This window comes from Bufo gargarizans, chromosome 10 (genome assembly GCF_014858855.1).
Source record: "Bufo gargarizans isolate SCDJY-AF-19 chromosome 10, ASM1485885v1, whole genome shotgun sequence".
Taxonomy (NCBI): domain Eukaryota; kingdom Metazoa; phylum Chordata; class Amphibia; order Anura; family Bufonidae; genus Bufo; species Bufo gargarizans.
In genome coordinates, this window is record NC_058089.1 from 123,121,104 (window position 1) to 123,146,277 (window position 25,174).

The 25,174-nt window shown below is 50.5% G+C and overlaps 1 protein-coding gene across 1 annotated transcript; it reads right to left on the reverse strand.

The window, feature by feature from the left end:
- Window positions 1–6,562: 6,562 nt before the first annotated feature.
- LDHD (lactate dehydrogenase D) lies at window positions 6,563–24,667 on the reverse strand. The gene is made up of 11 exons (XM_044270297.1): window positions 24,413–24,667; window positions 24,143–24,237; window positions 20,348–20,489; window positions 18,571–18,712; window positions 17,739–17,898; window positions 16,548–16,747; window positions 15,548–15,676; window positions 13,991–14,118; window positions 10,602–10,692; window positions 7,413–7,524; window positions 6,563–7,029 (listed from the first exon to the last, which is right to left on the reverse strand). The coding sequence occupies exons 1-11, from the start codon at window positions 24,497–24,499 to the stop codon at window positions 6,864–6,866; spliced, it is 1,452 nt and encodes a 483-aa protein (XP_044126232.1). The 5' UTR covers window positions 24,500–24,667; the 3' UTR covers window positions 6,563–6,863.
- Window positions 24,668–25,174: the final 507 nt, after the last annotated feature.

Genomic DNA, 25,174 nt, shown 5'->3' on the forward strand with positions numbered 1-25,174 from the left:
CAATCATGTGTAAAGTGAATGATCATAAAGGAATCTCCATGCACCTGGACTGATGCTGCTGCTACAGGGCTTGTCAGTCCACCTGATGAAATGCTTTGGCTTTCAGGCAGTATAGTCTCTGAAAAAAACTGCTTTTTAACCATATAAAATGAATGTGGCTGGCATGCAGAGACTGGACCAGTTTACTACATGGCGAGCAAGTTTTCGATATAATTAAAGTTTTATCTACACACATCACAATGATGATTTGCTGCTGCTAATTATCAAAAAACACTGCAGTCCCATGCTATAGCACAGTGATGGCGAACCTATGGCACGGGTGCCAGAGGCGGCACTCGGAGCCCTCTCTGTGGGCACCCGCACCCTAGAGAAAGTCTATAGTGTACCAATATGCCTTAGAATTTGCCTGCCATTCAATAGTGCAGGACATGCTATGAACAGCACAGGCAGCATATTGAATGTAGGCAGGTTTTTATAGCTAAATGATAAAGTACATGGAAGATATATGATATTGGTGTTCAGGTTAAATTGCCGTGTTGGCACTTTGCGCTAAATAAGTGGCTTTTGGGTTGCAGTTTGGGCACTCGGTCTCTAAGAGGTTCACCATCACTGCTATAGCAGAATACTGAAGAGACAGATTCTGGCACCTAGGTCAGGACATCTCCAACATGGCAGGTCCTCTGCAGTGTTCTTTGTATGAAGTGGTTAATACCAGGGGTGTAGCTAGAAATGACTGGGCCCCATAGCAAAAAAAATTGATTGGTCCCCCCCCCCCTCCCGGATCTCCCACCCCCACATTCCTCTCGGACCTCGCCGCCAGATCCGCAGCTCCTCATGCACTTGCGACGGTTACGCGTAGGACTGAGCACAGACAGTTGGTCACTGGCAACGCATTTGTGTCAGTGTAGGAAATGTATGAATCTAAAGGTCTGTGTATTAAAGAAGATTGTTAAATTGTGCAGGGGTCTGTGACACAAGAAGGTGAAAGAACATATCGTGGGGTGTGTATGTGTATTAGAAAGAAGGTAGGGATATGTATCTTGTGTAGTTTGGGTATTAGGGAGAGTAAGGGGTATATATCTAGTGCTGATACACGTGTAGGTGAAGAGCGGCTCTGACATAATTAGTCTCTTTCATATTATAAGCTCCCCTTATATATAATTTACTTACAGTTCTGAAGACTCAGGGGTGCTGGCAGGCTTGGCCTCAGGGGTGCTGGCAGGCTTGGCCTCAGGGGTGCTGGCAGGCTTGGCCTCAGGGGTGCTGGCAGGCTTGGCCTCAGGGGTGCTGACAGGCTTGGCCTCAGGGGTGCTGGCAGGCTTGGCCTCAGGGGTGCTGGCAGGCTTGGCCTCAGGGGTGCTCGCAGGCTTGGCCTCAGGGGTGCTGTCAGGCTTGGCCTCAGGGGTGCTGACAGGCTTGGCCTCAGGAGTGCTGACAGGCTTGGCCTCAGGGGTCCTGGCAGGCTTGACCTCAGGGGTGCTGACAGGCTTGGCCTCAGGAGTGCTGACAGGCTTGGCCTCAGGGGTGCTGGCAGGCTTGGCCTCAGGGGTGCTGACAGGCTTGGCCTCAGGGGTGCTGACAGGCTTGGCCTCAGGAGTGCTGACAGGCTTGGCCTCAGGGGTGCTGGCAGGCTTGGCCTCAGGAGTGCTGACAGGCTTGGCCTCAGGAGTGCTGACAGGCTTGGCGAGATGGCACTATGATACTGGGACATGGGGGGTGGGAAGGAGAGAGGCACTTGATACTGGCACTTTTGGGGGGGGGGCGAGATGGCACTATGATACTGGCACATGGGGGGCTAAGGAGAGAGGCACTTGATACTGGCACATGGGGGGCTTGGCACTATGATACTGGCACATATGGGGGGTGGGAAGAAGAGAGGCACTTAATACTGGCACATTGGGGGGGAGATGGCACTATGATACTGGCACGTTTAGGAGAGAGGCACTTGATACTGGCACATGGGGGGGAGGCACTTGATACTGGCACTTTTGGGGGGGAGATGGCACTATGATACCGGGACATTGGGGGAGAGAGGCACTTGATACTGGCACATGGGGGGTTGGCACTATGATACTGGCACATGGGGGTTGGGAAGGAGAGAGGCACTTGATACTGGCACTTTTGGGGGGGGGGGGCGAGATGGCACTATGATACTGGGACATGGGGGGTGGGAAGGAGAGAGGCACTTGATACTGGCACTTTTGGGGGGGCGAGATGGCACTATGATACTTGGACATGGGGGGTGGGAAGGAGAGAGGCACTTGATACTGGCACATTGGGGGGCGAGATGGCACTATGATACTGGCACATTGAGGGGAGAGGCACTTGATACTGGCACATGGGGGGGTTTGGCACTATGATACTGGCACATGGGGGGTGGGAAGGAGAGAGGCACTTGATACTGGCACATTGGTGGGGGGGAGATGGCACTATGATACTGGCACATTGAGGGGAGAGATGGCACTATGATACTGGCACTTTGGGGGGGGGCGAGATGGCACTATGATACTGGGACATGATGGGGGCATCTATGGGGACACTAACTGGTACATTATTGGGGGGCATTATGGGGGTCCCTTTTTACTGGCACATTATAAGGCCCTTAATCATACCCAGTGTCACCCAGAGCCAGTCCCCTGCCCCTCTTAATCATACCCTGTCACCTTTACCCTGTACCCTGCCCCCCTTAATCATACCCAGTGTCACCGATAGCCAGTCCCCTGTCCCTTAATCATACCCAGTGTAAACCAAAGCCAGTCACCTGTCCCTTAATCATACCCAGTGTCAACCAAAGCCAGTCCCCTGCCCCCCTTAATCATACCCAGTGTCACCCAAGGCCAGTCCTCTGTCCCTTAATCATACCCAGTGTCTGTCACCCTTAAATTAAGGGAGGCAGGGTCTAATTGAGGGGGCAGGGGACTGGGTAAAGGTGACACTGGGTATGATTAAGAAGGGCAGGGGACTGGCTATGGGTGACAAGTGAACAGAGCTTAGCCCCGCTTACGCTAGTTGATACTAGTCGTGACGTCACTGGGCCGGCGGTAAACAGCGAGAAGGTCGCGGTGCTGCTGGAGCACCGCTGCCTTCTCAAATAGCTGATCGGCGGGGGTTCCGGGTGTCGGACCCCCGCCGACCAGATGCTAAGGATCTATCCAGAGGATAGATCATCAGTTAAAACAAAGTGCAGAACCCCTTTAAAGTTGTATGGGCTGGATTTCTTTGGACTGGGAGACAGGCTGGCAGTGGGAGTCTCTCAGTCCACCACAAGCTGAGGAGATCACAGGTGAGGCCTGCTGTGTAATCGATGGGGGATAAACCAACCCTCTGTGTATGACTGAGGGAGAGGACTTGGAAAAGGAAGACCTATGTATTAGGTAGAGCCCAGACGGGCAGGTGTTTATGTTTGTGCTGGTGCTGAAGTGCCATTTGTCCTTGAACCCCATTGTCTGAGGAGGAATCTGTCATCGCCGCCCTGTTTGAGAGAGCGATCCCTTTCAAGAAGCAATGACGGCTTGGGACTCTCCATCTCGGCAGAAGCCATCAGTTCTCTGAAAGGTGCAGAGTCCACCACATGGAAAGGGAGGGACTGTAGTGCCAGCAACTTGGACAGGTGCGCGTTCAGCTTCTGCGCCGTTGGGTGAGTGCACGCATACTGCTGTCGTTGTGCAATTGCCTTGGTGATCAATTGCTGAAGAAATGACTGAGGAGGAGGAGAATCAGGACCAGTAGATGATGGGAAGGAAACACAGCTCCCTTCTGCTGAGGTGGTGGAGCCTTGACTGCAGGAGAAGGGGTGTGCGCCACTGGGTGATGTAGCGGTTGCTGCGTCAGGCTGTACCAATACAATAGTGTCACGGTTTCCCCAGGACACTTTATGGTGACGCAGGGCCGAGGTGAACCAACGGCATGCAATACTTCACGAGCAGGTCGCTGCGGCCACCCCCCTTCTCTTCTGCCAGCTCCAGAAACATTTTGGCCACTACCCGTTCCCCTAGAAGGGCCCGTCACCTGTCTGTCAGACATACTGCACTGTAATTGTAAGGGTAAAAGAGCAGTAGTGTCAGGCCGCAATTTCACCCCCGAAACAAGGATAAATGGATGTACTTACATATGAGAACGTGAGCACCCTAAATGTGTAGTATCACCCCAGAATCAAGGACGAACAGATGTATATATATATATACTGTGGGGTTTTGCTCTGGTAGGCAGGCTGCGGACGCAGTATAGACCCAATCACAAAGTCTTTAACTTATGGTGTTTATTCACACATAAGGAAAAACAAAATGACCGTTCACAGTCTTGGTGTTGGTTCACACCATGCAATGTCCATAGAACAAAACCTTCACCTGGTCAGCAGTTTTCCACCCGCAGTCCACAGCTTTAGGGGCCTGTTTCCCGGCATGCGGCTCTCAGCCCTTTAGCGCGGCACAAATTCACAGGTCCCAAAACACAGAGACTCCCCAGCTTCTCTGTCAGATGGAGGATAAACCACACACAGCTGAGACTGCTGGCTGGGTTCTATATAGGACCCGGCCTGGAGCGTGGGGACCAGCCACCCACCCAGCACTTTGGCTGCTCCCAGTAATAGCCGGCACGGATCGGCTTTACAGCCACACTAAATAACCAATGGTGTCAGTCAGCACTAGCTGCCGCTGACACTTAAAACTACCGGCTCTTACCTCACCGAGGCCAGGAATCTCGGTGACACATGCCTTCCTACAATATATAATAAACACCCCAAAACTTGTAGTATCAGGCCTCAATTTCACACCAATTGCACAATCAAGGATTAACTGATATAAAATAACGTGAACACCTCAAAATCTGTAGTATCACCCCAATAACAGAATCAAGGATTAATAGAATTACTTATGTATAAAACAATGCAAACTACCTACAATCTGTAGTATTAGATCACTTTTTAACCCCAGTTAGTACAGCAAGGTGTAATAGAATCGCTCCTATTGCCCAGGCTGTACCCTCTCCTATTAGGCCCTGCTCTATGAATAGTCTTTCCCTGAACTGCTCAGTCCCCAGCGCCTGTAACGTCTCTCCCTGCACTAAATCGCTGTAAAATGGCGGCGACCGAGGAGGAGACTTTTTATAGGGCTCTGACATCACAGGGGCTGGCGATCTGCTGATTGGCATTATGGGTGACCCCTCGTTCCCGGGCTGCTTTCTTCCTCTTTCCAACATGTGCAGCAGCCATTTTAGAAAAAAATCTGATTGAATTCCATTTCATTAACTTTGATTCGCTCATCTCTATAAGATATACATCATCTTGTATATAGTGATATGGAGCAGCTGGTATAACCTGGGCATCTCCTGTATATAATTATATGTGTACAGCTGGTATAACCTGGGCATCTCCTGTATATCATTATATATGTACAGCTGGTATAACCCGGGCATCTCCTATATATAATTATATATGTACAGCTGGTATAACCTGGGCATCTCCTGTATATAATTATATATGTACAGCTGGTATAACCTGGGCATCTCCTGTATATAATTATATATGTACAGCTGGTATAACCTGGGCATCTCCTGTATATCATTATATATGTACAGCTGGTATAACCTGGGCATCTCCTGTATATAATTATATATGTACAGCTGGTATAACCTGGGCATCTCCTGTATATAATTATATGTGTACAGCTGGTATAACCTGGGCATCTCCTGTATATAATTATATGTGTACAGCTGGTATAACCTGGGCATCTCCTGTATATAATTATATATGTACAGCTGGTATAACCTGGGGATCTCCAGTATATAATTATATATGTACAGCTGGTATAACCTGGGCATCTCCTGTATATAATTATATATGTACAGCTGGTATAACCTAGGGATCTCCAGTATATAATTATATATGTACAGCTGGTATAACCTGGGCATCTCCTGTATATCATTATATATGTACAGCTGGTATAACCTGGGCATCTCCTGTATATAATTATATATGTACGGCTGGTATAACCCGGGTATCTCCTGTATATAATGATATATGTACAGCTGGTATAACCTGGACATCTCCTGTATATAATTATATATGTACAGCTGGTATAACCTGGGCATCTCCTGTATATAATTATATATGTACAGCTGGTATAACCTGGACATCTCCTGTATATAATTATATCTGTACTGCTGGTATAACCTGGGCATCTCCTGTATCTAATTATATCTGTACTGCTGGTATAACCTGGGCATCTCCTGTATATTATTATATATGTACAGCTGGTATAACCTGGGTATCTCCTGTATATAATTATATATGTACAGCTGGTATAAGTTATACATCTTCTTGTATATAGTGATATGGACCATGCTGGTATAACCTGGGCATCTCCTGTATATAATTATATATCTACAGCTGGTATAAGTTATACATCTTCTTGTATATAGTGATATGGACCATGCTGGTATAACCTGGGCATCTCCTGTATATAATTATATATGTACAGCTGGTATAAGTTATACATCTTCTTGTATATAGTGATATGGACCATGCTGGTATAACCTGGGCATCTCCTCTATATAATTATATATGTACAGCTGGTATAACCCGGGCGTCTCCTGTATATAATTATATATGTACAGCTGGTATAACCTGGGTATCCCCTGTATGTAATTATATATGCAGATCTGGTATAACCTGGGCATCATCTGGTATACAGATTGATATCTGTGCCCGGTGCCCCTATGTTATGTATCTGTGATGGATTACATTCATTTATTGCTGCCGGTAGGATACACAGTAAGATGAGAGGACAGGGTTTCTCTCCCAGTACAGTTTTGTCCCCCGGAGTCATTTCCCAGTTTGGGGTGTCAGGATTCCCTTCCCCGTCCATTTAAACCACTTTTCCTGGGTTCATCAGATTCTTTGGATCAAATGTGGCTTTAATCTGTCTCATTGCCGTGATGCCGACGTCGCCGACCTCCTCCTGCAGTAATCTCCGCTTTCCTATGCCAATGCCGTGTTCACCAGTGCAGGTGCCATTCATGGCCATAGCTCTCCTAAAAGACAAAGGAAAGAGACATTGGAGACGTTGTGCTGGACACAGAGGCTACCCTCACACAGTAATTGGCACAGTGGGCTTTCTAACCCAGATGTTGGCGCTGTCCTGTCCCAGAAATCAGCGACCTGCGGGTGTTTTGCTGAGGATTTCACGGTTGGAATTGCAGAAGGTGAAACCTGCAGCTAAGGGTTGTCAGAGTCCAGGAGGAGGGGAGTGGGGTCTGCAGAGGAGTCCATGGCCTCAGTTGTATGCTTACACCTACGCTATGTATGAAGCCCTCCCTGTGCCAGCAGATCAGGACCAGAACAGTGAATGTTCCTATTCACTGACATAAAGCAGAGACGGTGACGCTGACGGACAGGGTGTTGGAGGGGCATTTACCTGGCCAACCGATCCGTGAATTCCTTCACTTTCCTCACTTCGTCCTTGTCATTGAGGTCCAACACCATTATGCAGTGGAAATTCCCATCGCCCACGTGTCCGGCTATAGGACCTGCCATGTAAACAGTAGAAGCAGCGTCATTTCTATACGGCGGTACCGCGACTCCGGAGCTTCACCCCATCTGTAGTCATTAGGACACCGCCATTATCACGCTCCATTCTCAGGAGGTTGTGCACTCACATAGCTGAGCTCCACCACTCCAGCCCGCCCGTTTACTTCACTTGCCCGATCATTCATCACAGCGTCACGTGCTTAGACTGCCACCATTAAAGGGGTCCTCTCACTTCAGCAAATGGCATGTATCATGTAGGTGAAGTTAATACAAGGCCCTTACTGATGTATTGTGATTCTCCATATTGCCTCCTTCGCTGGTTTGATTAATTTTTTCAGCACATTATACACTGCTTATTTCCATGGTTACGACCACCCTGCAATCCAGCAGCGGTGGTCGTGCTTGCACACTGTAGGAAAAGGTGCTGATCTCCCTTGAGGCTAGGACTGCAGGGGTACGCATAGGCCAGCTCTTTTTCTATGGTGTGCAAGCACGACCACTGCTGCCGGATTGCTGGGTCGTCGTAACCATGGAAACAAGCCGTGGAAAAATGAATAAAGCCAGCAAAGGAGGCAACATGGAGAATCACAATACATTAGTAAGCTCCTTGTAGCAACTTCCATTTGCTGAAGTGATAGGACCCCTTTAAGTAAACAGAGACTGACAGGGATTGGCGTGGCGCTGGATTGGTGGCGCTTGGACAGCTGAATAAATGTTATTATTTTAAAGCAGTGCCAACTGAGTAAGGCTCCAATCACACATACAGTTTTTGGTGCTGTTTTGATGCCCTCAGTCACAAAAGCTGGTGTCAGCCCTAGTAAAGGGGCCGAAGACTTGTGTGCCGCGTCAAGGGGCCGAAGACTTGTGTGCCGCGTCAAGGGGCCGAAGACTTGTGTCCCGAGTCAAGGGGCCGAAGGCTTATGTCCCGAGTCAAGGGGCCGAAGGCTTATGTCCCGAGTCAAGGGGCCGAAGGCTTATGTCCCGAGTCAAGGGGCCGAAGGCTTATGTCCCGAGTCAAGGGGCCGAAGGCTTATGTCCCGAGTCAAGGGGCCGAAGGCTTATGTCCCGAGTCAAGGGGCCGAAGGCTTATGTCCCGAGTCAAGGGGCCGAAGGCTTATGTCCCGAGTCAAGGGGCCGAAGGCTTATGTCCCGAGTCAAGGGGCCGAAGGCTTATGTCCCGAGTCAAGGGGCCGAAGGCTTATGTCCCGAGTCAAGGGGCCGAAGGCTTATGTCCCGCGTCAAGGGGCCGAAGGCTTATGTCCCGCGTCAAGGGGCCGAAGGCTTATGTGCCGAGTCAAGGGGCCGAAGGCTTATGTGCCGCGTCAAGGGGCCGAAGACTTATGTCCCGAGTCAAGGGGCCGAAGGCTTATGTCCCGAGTCAAGGGGCCGAAGGCTTATGTCCCGCGTCAAGGGGCCGAAGGCTTATGTCCCGCGTCAAGGGGCCGAAGGCTTATGTCCCGAGTCAAGGGGCCGAAGGCTTATGTCCCGAGTCAAGGGGCCGAAGGCTTATGTCCCGAGTCAAGGGGCCGAAGGCTTATGTCCCGAGTCAAGGGGCCGAAGGCTTATGTCCCGAGTCAAGGGGCCGAAGGCTTATGTCCCGAGTCAAGGGGCCGAAGGCTTATGTCCCGAGTCAAGGGGCCGAAGGCTTATGTCCCGAGTCAAGGGGCCGAAGGCTTATGTCCCGAGTCAAGGGGCCGAAGGCTTATGTCCCGAGTCAAGGGGCCGAAGGCTTATGTCCCGAGTCAAGGGGCCGAAGGCTTATGTCCCGAGTCAAGGGGCCGAAGGCTTATGTCCCGAGTCAAGGGGCCGAAGGCTTATGTCCCGAGTCAAGGGGCCGAAGGCTTATGTCCCGAGTCAAGGGGCCGAAGGCTTATGTCCCGAGTCAAGGGGCCGAAGGCTTATGTCCCGAGTCAAGGGGCCGAAGGCTTATGTCCCGAGTCAAGGGGCCGAAGGCTTATGTCCCGAGTCAAGGGGCCGAAGGCTTATGTCCCGAGTCAAGGGGCCGAAGGCTTATGTCCCGAGTCAAGGGGCCGAAGGCTTATGTCCCGAGTCAAGGGGCCGAAGGCTTATGTCCCGCGTCAAGGGGCCGAAGGCTTATGTCCCGAGTCAAGGGGCCGAAGACTTATGTCCCGCGTCAAGGGGCCGAAGACTTATGTCCCGCGTCAAGGGGCCGAAGACTTATGTCCCGAGTCAAGGGGCCGAAGACTTATGTCCCGAGTCAAGGGGCCGAAGACTTATGTCCCGAGTCAAGGGGCCGAAGACTTATGTCCCGAGTCAAGGGGCCGAAGACTTATGTCCCGAGTCAAGGGGCCGAAGACTTATGTCCCGAGTCAAGGGGCCGAAGACTTATGTCCCGAGTCAAGGGGCCGAAGACTTATGTCCCGAGTCAAGGGGCCGAAGACTTATGTCCCGAGTCAAGGGGCCGAAGACTTATGTCCCGAGTCAAGGGGCCGAAGACTTATGTCCCGAGTAGGGATGAGCGAATAGACTTCAGATGAAACATCCGAAGTCGATTCGCATAAATCTTCGTTCCAATACTGTACGGAGCAGGAGCTCCGTACAGTATTAGAATGTATTGGCTACGATGAGCCGAAGTTATTGCTTCGCGAAGTCTCGCGAGACTTCACGCAATAACTTCATAAATTTATTTCTACTGTAAAAAAACTTTTCCCAAACTCGGGTTCGGTTCCAAGTGGTACCTCGGAACCGAACCCGAATTCGGGAAATGGTTCAGACATTGTGCTGACCTTTGCCCTGATGTAAATGTAATAAGAGGCTGTGCTTACAAGCCATTCCTGAGGCCTCATCTAGTTTTGGGCACTCGCTCAGAAACAGGATGCCAGGAGGGGAAGGACGATTCCTACGGGGCCCAGATCAAGTAGAAGGAAGAGTCAAAGAATTCAATATTCTTCTGTTGAGAATTGAGCAGTTATGGAGGAGAGCGCATGAAGATCCCTTACAAATGCATAGAAAGAGTGGCGAGTAGAGCTCTTCACCCCTCAGTCTGTCTTTACAGGACTGTGGACCATGTTCTGACCTGACCCTGGTGTTTACCGGATTACGGCCTGTTACATACCTGTAAGGCGTGACGTCAGGAGGTCTTCCTTGGTGTCCACTATGATTTGGGGAAGTTTGGAGACAGGAACACACACATCCGTGCTGTAACCCTGAAACAAAAAGGGAACATCTGGAAAATCTCATTTCACTCCCCGGGAGACCCTCATATCACGAGGAGCTCCCATGGCACTTTCCAGACTCCTCTTCTAGAAGTCCATCCGTCCTCCTCTATCCTGACCGTATCCTCTAGTTTTAAATGCACGGTCACAACTATTTCCAGGCCGTAATATCGCACCCCCCCCCCTTGGAGGTGAGACCTGGGGCCATAATCGGAGGCCTAAGAAGAAGATGGCAGCAGGCGGATATGCCCTCAGAGAGCCCACCTGGATGCCCTGACCTCTGCACCCATATGGAGGGCCTCACCTCTTCATTAACCCTTTCAGGACACAAGCCCGTTTTTTTAAATCTGACATGTCCCCTCTTGTGGTGATCGCTTTTTCTCATCCAAGCGATCCTGTTTTTTAGGACATATTTTACCCTATGTTAGTGGCAAATTTCCGGTGCTGTGTTTTTCTACGCTCTTCATTTCACGAATTAGTGTATAATCATTATTTTCCACTGTATGTTGGTTTCATGTTGTAAACGTCATTGTATTTTTCGGATGTTCTCAGCCTAATCCGTTTAGCCGCAGGTTCTGAAGTGGTTTTACATTAGAAACCTCCCATTAATTCGCCCGATTTATAAGCCGCGCATTTAAGTAGAAAAAACGCAAAATTGAGACGAAACGTAAACCTTTTGGGGGACATTCACTATTACTATTAGAGGCAGCTCTTTTTGGTGTATATTTGTTGTGCGCTATTTTTTTCCTGTAATTTTTGCGACATTTGCCTCTTTACGCCACTTTTCATAGTGAATGGGTTTACGTTTTGCGGCCTCTGTGGGCCCCCCCCGCTGTCCTCTCACACATATAATAGTAAACCACGTTGCAGTCACACCAAATAATTTATTAAGTTGCGCAATGTAATACATTTGGCGCAGACGCACAAAGCAAAGACAGACTTAAAAATGACACAAAAACAACCACAACTGATAAACGCCCCCCCTTTTATTTTTTTTATTGTAAATTTTCAATTTCAGTCCAGTTTTTTGGAACACAATAGAGGAATAAAACGTAACATTTATCGCCCCGATTCTGCAGTTTTTAGAAATATCTCGCATGTGGCCCTTGACTCAAACACCGCACCTTGTGGATTTTGGGGCTTCCATTTTTTAGCATGTTCTTCAGGCACAATTTCAGCTGTGCAGAAACATAGAAACACCCCCCAAAAGACCAATTTTGAAACATGACACCCCCTCAAGGAAGTCATCTGTTTGTTTCTAAGAGATGCTGGTTTAAAGGGGTTATCCCATCTTAGACAATGGGGGCATATCGCTAGGATATACCCCCATTGTCTGATAGGTGCGGGTCCCACCTCTGGGACCCTCGCCTACAAGGAGAACGAAGCCGGGGAGAGTTGTGGCTGGAGGACCCCGGGATCCGTCCACCACCAGGCGCAGCTCCCCGCCTCTCCCATTGAAGTGAATGGGAGCGCACTGCGCATGCGCGGCCACAGCTCCCATTAATTTCTATGGGGCCGACGGAAAGGTGGGACCCGCACCTATCAGACAATGGGGGCATATCCTAGCGATATTCCCCTATTGTCTAAGATGGGATAACCCCTTTAATTACTGTCCAAGTCATGTCTCAGGGCCTCCAGAATGGTTGCCCCGTATCTGTCCATCAGTCTTCACCTCTGTGCGGTGGTGGGCTCCATGTACCACACTTGGTGGGCCTGCCCCGTTGTGTGTGCTTTCTGGACTTCCATCTGCTCTGTCTTGACCGATATTTTGGGCTCCGCATTACGTACAGTCGGCCTCCCGGGCGCAAGACCCATTGGGGTGAGATTTGCCCCCAGTTTCTCCACCCTCTCCATTGCAGCTGTTAAAACTAAGATAGCCATTTTATCTATCTTTGAAAAGATGGCCGCTATTAGTGATGATAGAGTGGATGTTTTTACAGGGGGGGGGGGTGGCATCCGTGGATATCCTCTTCCCATTCAATATACTATATTTCTCTTTAGATGATGGGGTGGCTTCCTATAGTAGTAATGCCCCCGTCGCCCCCTCTGTGCAACACCATATCTAATAACCGAACTTGGATTATGTTCTTGTTGTAATGTTTTTTTTTGCTTCTTAGATTACTTTTATGTTGTTCTTGTTTTCCTATATTGCTTACTGACAGCATGGCCTCCTGCTTGGGGTCTCCTATAACAATCAGGTCATGTTTGTATAGTATTTGAAACCTTTAGGAACTAAAATATTCAGTTTACAAGGGTTAACGGGGGGAAACGCCCACAAACTGTTACGCAATTTCTCCGGAGTACGGCCCTATCTGCACAGGGAAGGAGCGCCACTCGGATTTTGGAGAAGGGCTTTTGCGCAAATGAATGTCTAACATTATTATGTTGTGGACTGAGGTGTGTGAGGCTTTGTTTTGTGATAAGTAACACAATCGTTTTATAGATCCGGTCTTGTAATAAAGGACTGGATGAGGGCAGCACGGTGGCTCAGTGGTTAGCACGGGGGCTCAGTGGTTAGCACTGGTGTCTTGCAGCACTGGGGTCCTAGGTTCGAATCCAACCACGGACAACATCTACATGGAGCTTGTATGTTCTCCCCGTGTTTGCCTGGGTTTCCTCTGAGTTCTCCTGTTTCCTCCCACACTCCAAAGACATCCTGATAGGGAGCTTAGATTGTGAGCCCCATTGGTGACAGTTGGATACTAATTTCTGTAAAGCGCTGCGGAATATAGTAGCGCTATATAAGTGCATAAAATAATAAGGGCTATATTCGTTTTTAGTCCCACTAGGGGACTTGAACTTGCAATCTACTGATCCCTGGTATAATACATTACAATACTTCTGTATTATACGGCTTCTATACATGGCAAACATAGAGACCATTGTTAGGCCCCCAGTTCCCATGGTCACCAGCAGAGACCCTGTGATCACCTTGCAGGGGGCTTGTTTCTGTAAATTAATTAGATTCCGCGGTCACTATTGACCGCATCATCTAAGGCAGAGATACTCAACAGCTGGAGGGCCGCAGGTTGAATATCCCTGATCTAAGGGGTTAAATACCTGAGATCAGTCTTACCTCCAGTGGTGAATGCTGCACTATATTACAGCTGACACCTGCCGCTAATGGTGCCAGCTCAGCTCCTGAGGAGCGCTATCCTTATGCCATAAGTGTACCACATGGTGGATGAACATACTAGATGCCATGCTGTACGTTTTCACCTTGGTGCAGGAAAGGGTTCATGCACTGGAGAGACACGGCAGTATTAACCACCAGTGTGTAATAACTCACCTGGCACCCAGGACGCAGAGCGAGGGCAGCATACCATGCATTGTGCCTGGCGGTCCAGAGCTTGTTCCTCTCCTCCTGACCTTGTGCCCAAGTAAAGTCCGATCCTCCATTCAGCTGTGTTATCAGCTCTGAGAAACGATGAGAGTACAGTCATGTTTCTGGTAAATGTGAGGTTGGTACAGCACTGGGCATACATTACTGGTGAGGGCAGTACAGTGCTGTATATACAGTGCAGGTGAGGTCAGTACAGTGCTGTATATACAGTGCAGGAGAGGTCAGTACACCACTCTGTATATGGTACAGGTAAGGTAAGTACATCACTCTGTATATGGTGCAGGTGAGGTCAGTACAGTGCTGTATATACAGTGCAGGTGAGGTCAGTACAGTGCTGTATATACAGTGCAGGTGAGGTCAGAACAGTGCTGTATATACAGTGCAGGTGAGGCCAGTACAGTGCTGTATATACAGTGCAGGTGAGGTCAGTACACTGCTGTATATACAGTGCAGGTGAGGTCAGTACACTGCTGTATATACAGTGCAGGTGAGGTCAGTACAGTGCTGTATATACAGTGCAGGTGAGGTCAGTACAGTGCTGTATATACAGTGCAGGTGAGGTCAGTACAGTGCTGTATATACAGTGCAGGTGAGGTCAGTACAGTGCTGTATATACAGTGCAGGTGAGGTCAGTACAGTGCTGTATATACAGTGCAGGTGAGGTCAGTGCTGTATATACAGTGCAGGTGAGGTCAGTACAGTGCTGTATATACAGTGCAGGTGAGGTCAGTACAGTGCTGTATATACAGTGCAGGTGAGGTCAGTACAGTGCTGTATATACAGTGCAGGTGAGGTCAGTACAGTGCTGTATATACAGTGCAGGTGAGGTCAGTACAGTGCTGTATATACAGTGCAGGTGAGGTCAGTAAAGTGCTGTATATACAGTGCAGGTGAGGTCAGTACAGTGCTGTATATACAGTGCAGGTGAGGTCAGTACAGTGCTGTATATACAGTGCAGGTGAGGTCAGTGCTGTATATACAGTGCAGGTGAGGTCAGTACAGTGCTGTATATACAGTACAGGTGAGGTCAGTACAGTGCTGTATATACAGTACAGGTGAGGTCAGTACAGTGCTGTATATACAGTACAGGTGAGGTCAGTAAAGTGCTGTATATACAGTGCAGGTGAGGTCAGTACAGTGCTGTATATACAGTACAGGTGAGGTCAGTACAGTGCTGTATATACAGTACAGGTGAGGTCAGTACAGTGCTGTATATACAGTACAGGTGAGGTCAGTACAGTGCTGTATATACAGTACAGGTGAGGTCAGTACAGTGCTGTATATACAGTACAGGTAAGGTCAGTACAGTGCTGTATATACAGTACAGGTGAGGTCAGTACAGTGCTGTATATACAGTGCAGGTGAGGTCAGTACAGTGCTGTATATACAGTGCAGGTGAGGTCAGTACAGTGCTGTATATACAGTGCAGGTGAGGTCAGTACAGTGCTGTATATACAGTGCTGGTGAGCCCAGTATATCGCTGTGTAGACATTGGGGTCCTACCTGTCTGCTGCACCTGCTCCTTGACCCCGGTCTCTGTACCGTGGAACTCCAGAAACAGCGTGGGCTGCGTGGGGTAATGGAGGTTACTGAATTTGTTGCAGGCGTCGATCATGACATCGTCTAAGAACTCTACGAATAACACAGGAGGACAATCAGCAACCTCCATCCACGTCTGACCAATATCCATCTGAACTGCTGCATGGAAATGCCAATGTCAGCCCGGCCCCAGAAGTGGGAGCGAGCCATGCGTCTGTACGTCTCCGCGGGGAGAGAGCCCATTAATCAGCATGAGGAGACTTACAGGCCGTACACGCTCCTCTGGAATCCTGGGAAGAAAGGGATGCAAATGAGCTCTTATCAAGCTCCGCCTCTGATGCCACCCGATGTAAGGCAGCTGTCCTATAAGTCAATGTTTGACCCTTTAAACAGGCCTTGAGACATGACTCGTATATTAAATAAGCCAGCATCTCATCTGCAGTCGGCTGTTCGAGTTGATTGCCCATCATCCGTGCAGAGTAGAGAGTTCTGGCTGAACTGGGCAAGAGGCCAAGTCAGGATTTGGGGGGTACTATGTCTCCTTGGGGAGAGCACCTTAATCGGCGTGAGGAGACTTATAGGCCATACAGTACCCCCCAAATCCTGAACTCTCTGCTCTGCACTGATGAGGGGCCATCACCCCGAAACAGCTGTCTGCAGATGAGATGTCATGTCTCAAGGCCTATTTAAAGGATCAAACATTGACTTGTAGGATATCTGCCTTACATCTGGTGGCATCAGAGGCGGAGCTTGATAAGAGCTCATTTGCATCCCTTTCTGTACATCATGTGACACGGTGCTACGTGGATCATGTGATGTAAGCATCACGTAACGCCTCATCACAAGGATCATCTGTCCAACCATCGTGACACCACATGTGATTGGGCATCATGTGACACCATACCATCTGGATCATGTGATTGGGCATCATGTGACACCACACCACTATGATTGGGGAACTCACCGATCCTGGCAATGGGGATGCCAGACTGCAGAATCTGGACCGTGCTGTCTACCGCCGCCTGCACGCTGGGGAAGGTGCACACCGCAGCTATGGTGGCCTCTGGCACTCCATACAAACGCAGCGTGGCTTTGGTTATAATTCCCAACGTCCCCTCGGAGCCCACAAACAGGCTGGTCAGGTTGTATCCAGCCGACGTCTTCCTGTAGAACGAGTTATACAGTGCTGTGAAAAAGTATTAACCCCCCTTCATGGTTGCCCAAACCCATTAATTTTCCTCAGGATTAGGGTTATCAAAGTCTGTTAGCAATTGTGACCATGTAAACTGCTGACAGCACTACCTGGAGGGCAGGACAGACAAAGCTTTTATTATCAGGAGCGGTGTGAATATTAATTCTGCCATGCACCGATCCTGGAGGTGGAGCTTCACGCTGACCTAAGGGTGTCCCCTCCCACTTGGGCTGTAATGGTCTCCTGGTTGGATGCTACAGCTGTCACTCACAGCAGAGGGGAAGGACCTCATACTGATGCTTGAAGGAGCGGCGCCTAGCACAGTAAACATCATATTCCCACCACTTCTGATGATAAAAGGTTTGACCTGCTCTCCCCAGCCCCTTCCGAGTACCATCAGTGGAAGTACATGGTCAGGACTGCTGTCAGGCTCCCGTGTGAAGGAAAGACGGGGGTTTGGAGCACTACTCCTATCCTGGACCACCTCAATTAAAGGGATATTCTCATCTCAGACATTTATGGCATATACAAAGGAGCCAGATGTGGGCCCCACACCTACCTCTAGAGCATCTGGACACCTCTCGTCTGGATGAAGCGACCAGCAGAGGTGGTCAGGATTACGGACACTAAGATGGAGCGGTCAGCTGTACCTGTAACCCCGGCTTCTTCCAGGAGTCAGGAGCTTAAGGTAGTGGGGGTCATTCTTAGAGGAGAATACCCCTTCAACCTCTTCACCATCTTAAAAGGTATTAATTGAATAGTTGGCAAAATAATTTGGGCAATTTAAGTCTAGCCTAAGAAAACAACCCACAAACTGCCCACTTTGGGGTAAATCTGCCCCCTTCCCATTTAAACCCTTTGTGGTTGGCTCCCCAAGGCTAGCCATCGTCCATATATGTGCGATGGGGATGTTATTCCAATACCACCGTCGGCGCCAGGGTTTGCCCATGCCCTTGTTCACACCTGAAGCTTCTGTCTTTTCCTGCGGTGTTCAGTACGCGACCATCAGGCAGAACGACTTCCAGATTGATGACGTTTTCACGCATTGTGCCGTACCGTACTGCATTGGTGCCCGACGCACTGGTGGCCACCATGCCACAGAGAGAAGCATCGGCTCCCGGATCTAGAAGAGATAATTAGCTGTAAAGCTTGTACTTCTGTCCTGTCCTCTGTCCCGGAGCACCAGGGATACCACCGGACGCTGGCGCCAACCCCACTCCTTGGGTTTCTATAGGGCAGGTGGTACTTTGACCTTCAGCGGTGGTTGTTTGGCCTCCCTTCAGGTATAACATGGCAGCAGGACAAGCACCCTGAGGTGCCACGTTGCTACAGGCTAGGGAGTGGGCGCTGAGGATGCACCATGGCTTTCAGGGGTGGACACCTACATCTACTGTATGTAAGGGGTTAGTTTCTATGGGGGACTCTAAAGCCTGTGATATGGAGGCCGGGGTGGGGGGAGAGGAAGAGATGAGACGGTGGCTCTAGTTAGTCCTGCAGGGAGAGGCTGCCGGACGGTTGTGGCTGGCCAGGCAGGGCCTCCAGGTCCATTACCAGAGGCCTGAAGTCAGACTTTCTTGCTGAGGCTGTGAGTCCTGCCCTGGTGATGGTGGAGAGGGAACCTTCCCGTGTTATGTAGACAACAGTTTCTATGGAGCACACATGCATGCTTGGCCGAGCCCAGCATTCCGGTACATGAGGTGATCGGACGGGAAAGCACTTGGCTGGTGGTACTGCATTTGCACTGTGCCTCCTCAGTCTGGAATAATGGCGGGCAGGTAGAGCGACATCTACGTACCTACAGGAAACCACAGGCCGCTGCCCCGGAGATATGAATTCAGGGCCTTGCGGGTGACCCCGGGCTCCACCGTTACATAGAAGTCATCAGTTCTGAGGTTCAGAATCCGGTCCATGCGCGTGAGATTGAGGCACAGCCCCCCCTGAAAGATAGCACAGCCCTCCTGAAAGACAGCATAGCCACCCCAAAAGACAGCATAGCCACCCCCAAAAGACAGCATAGCCACCCCCAAAAGACTGCATAGCCACCCCCAAAAGACTGCATAGCCACCCCCAAAAGACTGCATAGCCACCCCCAAAAGACTGCATAGCCACCCCCAAAAGACTGCATAGCCACCCCCAAAAGACTGCATAGCCCCCCCCCAAAAGACTGCATAGCCCCCCCCCCAAAAGACTGCATAGCCCCCCCCCAAAAGACTGCATAGCCCCCCCCCCAAAAGACTGCATAGCCCCCCCCCCAAAAGACTGCATAGCCCCCCAAAAGACTGCATAGCCCCCCCCCAAAAGACTGCATAGCCCCCCCAAAAGACTGCATAGCCACCCCAAAAGACAGCATAGCCACCAGAAACAACGTACAGCTCCTCAGATATACAGCACAGTCTCCCGAAAGGCAGCACAAGGCGGGGCCCTTTATGTTGGGTTCTGCAGCAGGGTGTATGTGGAGGTCACATTAATAATGGGTGGCATCTCCTGCTGCTGCCATACAGGCTACCCTTCTAGCATGGTGGAGGTCATACAGACGCTGGATATCCTCCTGTGGTGGCGGTCATACAGATGCTGGATATTCTCCTGTGGTTATTCCAAGCTTTTGCATATTTGAGCCGTAGTTCACCACCACAGGAGGATATCCAGCGTCTGTATGACCGCCACCACAGGAGGATATCCAGCATCTGTATGACCGCCACCACAGGAGGATATCCAGCCTCTGTATGACCTCCACCACAGGAGGATATCCAGCGTCTGTATGACCGCCACCACAGGAGGATATCCAGCATCTGTATGACCGCCACCACAGGAGGATATCCAGCATCTGTATGACCGCCACCACAGGAGGATATCCAGCATCTGTATGACCGCCACCACAGGAGGATATCCAGCATCTGTATGACCTCCACCACAGGAGGATATCCAGCATCTGTATGACCTCCACCACAGGAGGATATCCAGCATCTGTATGACCGCCACCACAGGAGGATATCCAGCATCTGTATGACCGCCACCACAGGAGGATATCCAGCGTCTGTATGACCGCCACCACAGGAGGATATCCAGCATCTGTATGACCGCTACCACAGGAGGATATCCAGCATCTGTATGACCGCCACCACAGGAGGATATCCAGCGTCTGTGTGACCGCCACCATAGGAGGATATCCAGCATCTGTATGACCGCCACCACAGGAGGATATCCAGCATCTGTGTGACCGCCACCATAGGAGGATATCCAGCATCTGTATGACCGCCACCACAGGAGGATATCCAGCATCTGTATGACTGCTACCACAGGAGGATATCCAGCATCTGTATGACCGCCACCATGCTAGAGGGCCGCCTGTATGGCATCAAGGGGAGGGGCCACCCAGTATTAATGTGACCTCCACATACACCCTGCTGCAGAACATAAAATACAAGGGAACCACCTTGTGTGATCAGGGACCAAGCACCACTAGCAGTTTATACTGTGTCAGTCTCTGCTCACTCGCATGACGTTCTCCGGGTGCTCTTCTCTGCTTTTCCAGTAGTGTATAACCATCAGCGGAGAATTGCAGGTCCACATACCATTATTGCGGCCACTCCTGCTTCCAGACCTGTTCCTGTGCCAAAAGGAATCATGGGGACACTGCGTGCATAACAAAGCTCAGCCACCTTGCTGACTTGCTCCACATTCTGCGGCCAAATGACAACATCAGGGGGCTGACAGCTGTACAGAGAAGAGAGGAAACCATCATCAGGGAGATTGCTGAATTGGGTTCACTAATCGAAGCTGGGTCCTAATAAAGCATAGCTGCAGTGTAAAGCATAAGGATGGACACAGCAACTGCATGATCACCTAAAGATGGGACATGTAGCACACCTTTCGCGGCAATTTTTTAGAATTGCATTTTACTCATTTTTGAGCTAAAAATAATTTTTTCAATGGGTCTTTATTAAAAAAATATTAAGCCATTCTGTCAAAAAGGGTTAACTGCCTAGCTGTGAGAATCCTACTTCCCGTGTCATCTGATAAACCTCATCTCTAAATTACGGAAAAGTCCTAAACACTTATTCATCCACATTCTTATCAGGGAGATGATGAGTGTTAATGAACTCAGAGATAAGGAGCCGTCAGCTGAGCTGCCTGACGGAACGTGAGAACACAGAGCCTGCTACTAGAGAATCTCAAGGGTGTACCGAGAAAGGGGCTCAAAAATTTCAAGATCCATTGAAAATATGATTTTTAGCTCAAAATGAGTACAGTGGAGATTTGGGGTCTTCTTCTACGTAATAGATTGGAGAAGGATGTGACCAAATAATGGCACCCGCGTGCCGAGATGAAGATAATATGTTCAGATATTTCTGCAGCTGAAAATTGTCTCATGTGAACAGGGCTGATTCTGCAGCAGGGTGGGATGTGTGCGGCTCCGTCTCAGGAATCCCATCATCTAAGGCTGGGTTCACACCTGAGCGTTTTACAGCGCGTTCCTACGCGCTGTAAAACGCTCAACAAGGAGAAACCAATGCTTCTGTCACGGCCACGGTTATGGTCGTGACTCCTTGGGAGCCGCATACAGTTGCCCGCGGTTGTGGTTGTTGTGTCAACCGCAGCTGAGGCATAATGTAGTTGGCCTCAGTGCGGTTGCCGCGGACAACAGCTATGTGTGCGGTTCCCGGGGAGTTGTGTGCGTGTGTGGATGCACTTTGTTTGTATGTCTGGTGTGCACTTGTTGTTGATTGGTGCGCACGTACATCTTCCTTTCACTGTGGCTGCCCGTGGCAGCGTCTGGTATGTTGTACATGTGGTGGCAGTGTCCTGGCCTTCGGGCTGTCTTTCTGGACGGCTGCCACCCATGTCGTTGCCAGCGGCAACAGCCACAGTGTGATCTGTTGGACACTTCCCCTGTCTGTGACTTTCCCTTCTGTGGTGCTGGAAGGGTTAACCCCCTTCCCAGTGTGTGAGTGATGTCACTGGGTGTGTCTGACTGTGGGTGTGGCTTCTTGGCCTATAAAGCCTGAGTGTTTTGCATGGTTCAGTAGGTTGCTTCAGCCCTGCTAGCTGGAGCAGCCGCCTGTGTATTTGACCTGCCTGTGAGAGCCACCCCTGTGGTCATAAAAATTATTGTTCTTGTTGATGTCTTTATGTTGGTGAGGTTGTATGTTCTTCTGTTGGGAGCTTTCTATGTTTTGGTGCAGCTAATGGTTCTGGATTCCTGTCTCTTGAGGGATCCAGTCAGCAAGGCTGTGGCAGGTTGGTAGAACTACTTAGTTCGCCTGCCATTTCCATTAGTCTGTTAGTGTCCCCCTTTTCCCAACAGCTTGGCCACTGAGACTCCTGCTCCTCCGTGCCAAGGAGGAGTAGGTCGTCTACCCAGCTCCTAGCGCAGGGATCTGCGGAGGGCAAGATAGGGCTCCGAGGTTCCTGCGCATGGGTCCTCCTACCTTAAAGGTCGGCCCATGCTGGTTAGGAGTTAGGGTCAGGTTAGGGATGCGTTGAGGAGGTGACCTGCTCCCTATCCTGTTCTCATGGCCGAGTAGCCACTACAACACCTGGCATCTCACGGCTGAGGGTTTCCCCCATCCTCAGCCGTGACAGCTTCCCTATGGGAATGGTTCTCACCTGCGTGTTTTACAGCGCGTACGATCGCGCTGTAAAACGCCCGACGCCCCAAGAAGTACATGAGCTTCTTTGGGGCGTCTTGTCGCGCGTTCCCGTACATAGACTTTCGGGAACGCGCGACAATGGGCGTTCGCTTGTCTCTGTATGCGCGATTGCAAACACCGGTACAATCACGCATACAGAGCGCTCCTTTCAGAACGCTCAGGTCTGAACCCAGCATATTGATGTGGCACTGATGAGAGTCCACCGGCAGATTGCACTGGCTGACAACCTGATAGGCCTCAGGACACAAGCAGAAGGGTGTCAGAGGATCGGGGTCTTTCTGTGCATGGAGTGGACATGGGTCGGAGGACGGGGGTCTTTCTGTGCATGGAGCGGACAGGGGTCGGAGGACGGGGGTCTTTCTGTGCATGGAGCGGACAGGGGTCGGAGGACGGGGGTCTTTCTGTGCATGGAGCGGACAGGGGTCGGAGGACGGGGGTCTTTCTGTGCATGGAGCGGACAGGGGTCGGAGGACGGGGGTCTTTTGTGCATGGAGCGGACAGGGGTCGGAGGACGGGGGTCTTTCTGTGCATGGAGCGGACAGGGGTCTTTCTGTGCATGGAGCGGACAGGGGTCGGAGGACGGGGGTCTTTCTGTGCATGGAGCGGACAGGGGTCGGAGGACGGGGGTCTTTCTGTGCATGGAGCGGACGGGTCGGAGGACGGGGGTCTTTCTGTGCATGGAGCGGACAGGGGTCGGAGGACGGGGGTCTTTCTGTGCATGGAGCGGACAGGGGTCGGAGGACGGGGGTCTTTCTGTGCATGGAGCGGACAGGGGTCGGAGGACGGGGGTCTTTCTGTGCATGGAGCGGACAGGGGTCGGAGGACGGGGGTCTTTCTGTGCATGGAGCGGACAGGGGTCGGAGGACGGGGGTCTTTCTGTGCATGGAGCGGACAAGGGTCAGAGGACGGGGGTCTTCCTGTGCATGGAGCGGACAGGGGTCAGAGGACGGGGGTCTTCCTGTGCATGGAGCATACAGGGGTCAGAGGACGGGGGTCTTCCTGTGCATGGAGCATACAGGGGTCAGAGGACGGGGGTCTTCCTGTGCATGGAGCATACAGGGGTCAGAGGACGGGGGTCTTCCTGTGCATGGAGCATACAGGGGTCAGAGGACGGGGGTCTTTAGCAGTTACCAGGGTTGTCAACCGTCCAGAAATGTCTTGACAGTCCGTAAAAATAGGCAACTTTTTTCCTTTGTCCGTGATTTTTTTGAGGCTGGTGATATTTGACTATAAGGCTAGGTCTACACGACGACATTTGTTGCGTGTCAAAAAGTCGCAACATTTTGTTGCACTAATGTCGCGCGACAATTTTTATAATGGCAGTCTATGGTGTCGCACTGCAACATGCGACATGCTGCGACTGCGACGCAACAGTCGCAGAAAATCCATTCGAGATGGATTTTTCTGCGACTGTCGCGTCGCAGCATGTCGCATGTTGCAGTGCGACACCATAGACTGCCATTATAAAAATTGTCGCGCGACATTAGTGCAACAAAATGTTGCGACTTTTTGACACGCAACAAATGTCGTCGTGTAGACCTAGCCTTATTTTGGTGGTGATTCCCATCATTTTCCGGCTCCCAGTAACTGCTGGTGACGAGCGGTCCCCCGTGTTCTGAGCTACAGACGTGTTACGTATAATCTTTATCATTCATTAAGGTTTTCCTATTTTTCCGGTCACTGATTTTGGGAGAAGCTGGCATTCCTGGCAGTTACCTGTGCATGGACTCGTCCCTGCCGTGCTGCTCGCGGACCACCTTCGCTGTGGACACATTGCTCTCTCCAACCAGTGCCCTCAGGTCGTCTACCAGCTGCCAAAAGAAGGACACAATGAGAGTGAATGGTGAGAAGCCCCCCACACTGCCGGTACAGAGGGCAGACATCTGGCAGTGATTGGGGGTCTCAGCCTCCCACATTCTATACACCCCGATGCCACCCTCAGGAGAGGGTCAGATGGCTAGAGACCAGTGTGTGCCGCCATCGTACCTGCGCAGTGACGCTGTATGATCTGCAGCCCCAGCTGTGAGGACGGCACAGGCTGAGCGCCCGCTGTACCCCTCCTAGCAGCAGCATGACCCGGCTGTCCTCACTGCCAAGGTCCAGGCTCCGGCCTATACATTAAACAGCACTTATATAACACAAGGACATGACGGGGCGGAGGAACCCGACACCAGCAACACCCACTTAAAGAGACAGGAGCCCGCACTGGAGACCCTGGGAATCATCAACCACGGCTCCTCCAGCTGATGGGAAACTAGAACTCCCAGCATGCTCCGCTCTTATGTATACAAGTTCTGAGAACAGCAGGCCAAGTGTGCATGCTGGGAGTTGTAGTTTGTAATAGCAGGGATACTGGAGGTTACTGATTCTTAAGCAGAAGCTGCAGAGAACAGACATGCTGAGCCGTGTATCTAATCCTATCCTGTGTGATACTGTATCTAATCCTGCCCTGTGTGATACTGACTGCTGAGCCGTGTATCTAATCCTGTTATGTGTGATACTGCCTGCTGAGCTGTGTATCTAATCCTGTCCTGTGTGATACAGTCTGCTGAGCTGTGTATCTAATCCTCTCCTGTGTGATACTGTCTGCTGAGCTGTGTATCTAATCCTGTCCTGTGTGATACTGTCTGCTGAGCTGTGTATCTAATCCTGTCCTGTGTGATACTGCCTGCTGAGCGGTGTATCTAATCCTATCCTGTGTGATACTGTCTGCTGAGCTGTGTATCTAATCCTATCCTGTGTGATACT

What these genes read in the sequence shown, in the direction of transcription:
- LDHD (XM_044270297.1), bottom strand. Translation starts at nt 24,499, where the DNA reads ATGCTGCTGCTAGGAGGGGTACAGCGGGCGCTCAGCCTGTGCCGTCCT. An exon ending in GGAGCAGGTGCAGCAGACAG is followed by an intron (nt 14,119 to 15,547) that starts GTAGGACCCCAA and finishes ATCGTTTCTCAG; the next exon opens with AGCTGATAACACAGCTGAAT. An exon ending in TTCACGGATCGGTTGGCCAG is followed by an intron (nt 7,030 to 7,412) that starts GTAAATGCCCCT and finishes TTTGTCTTTTAG; the next exon opens with GAGAGCTATGGCCATGAATG.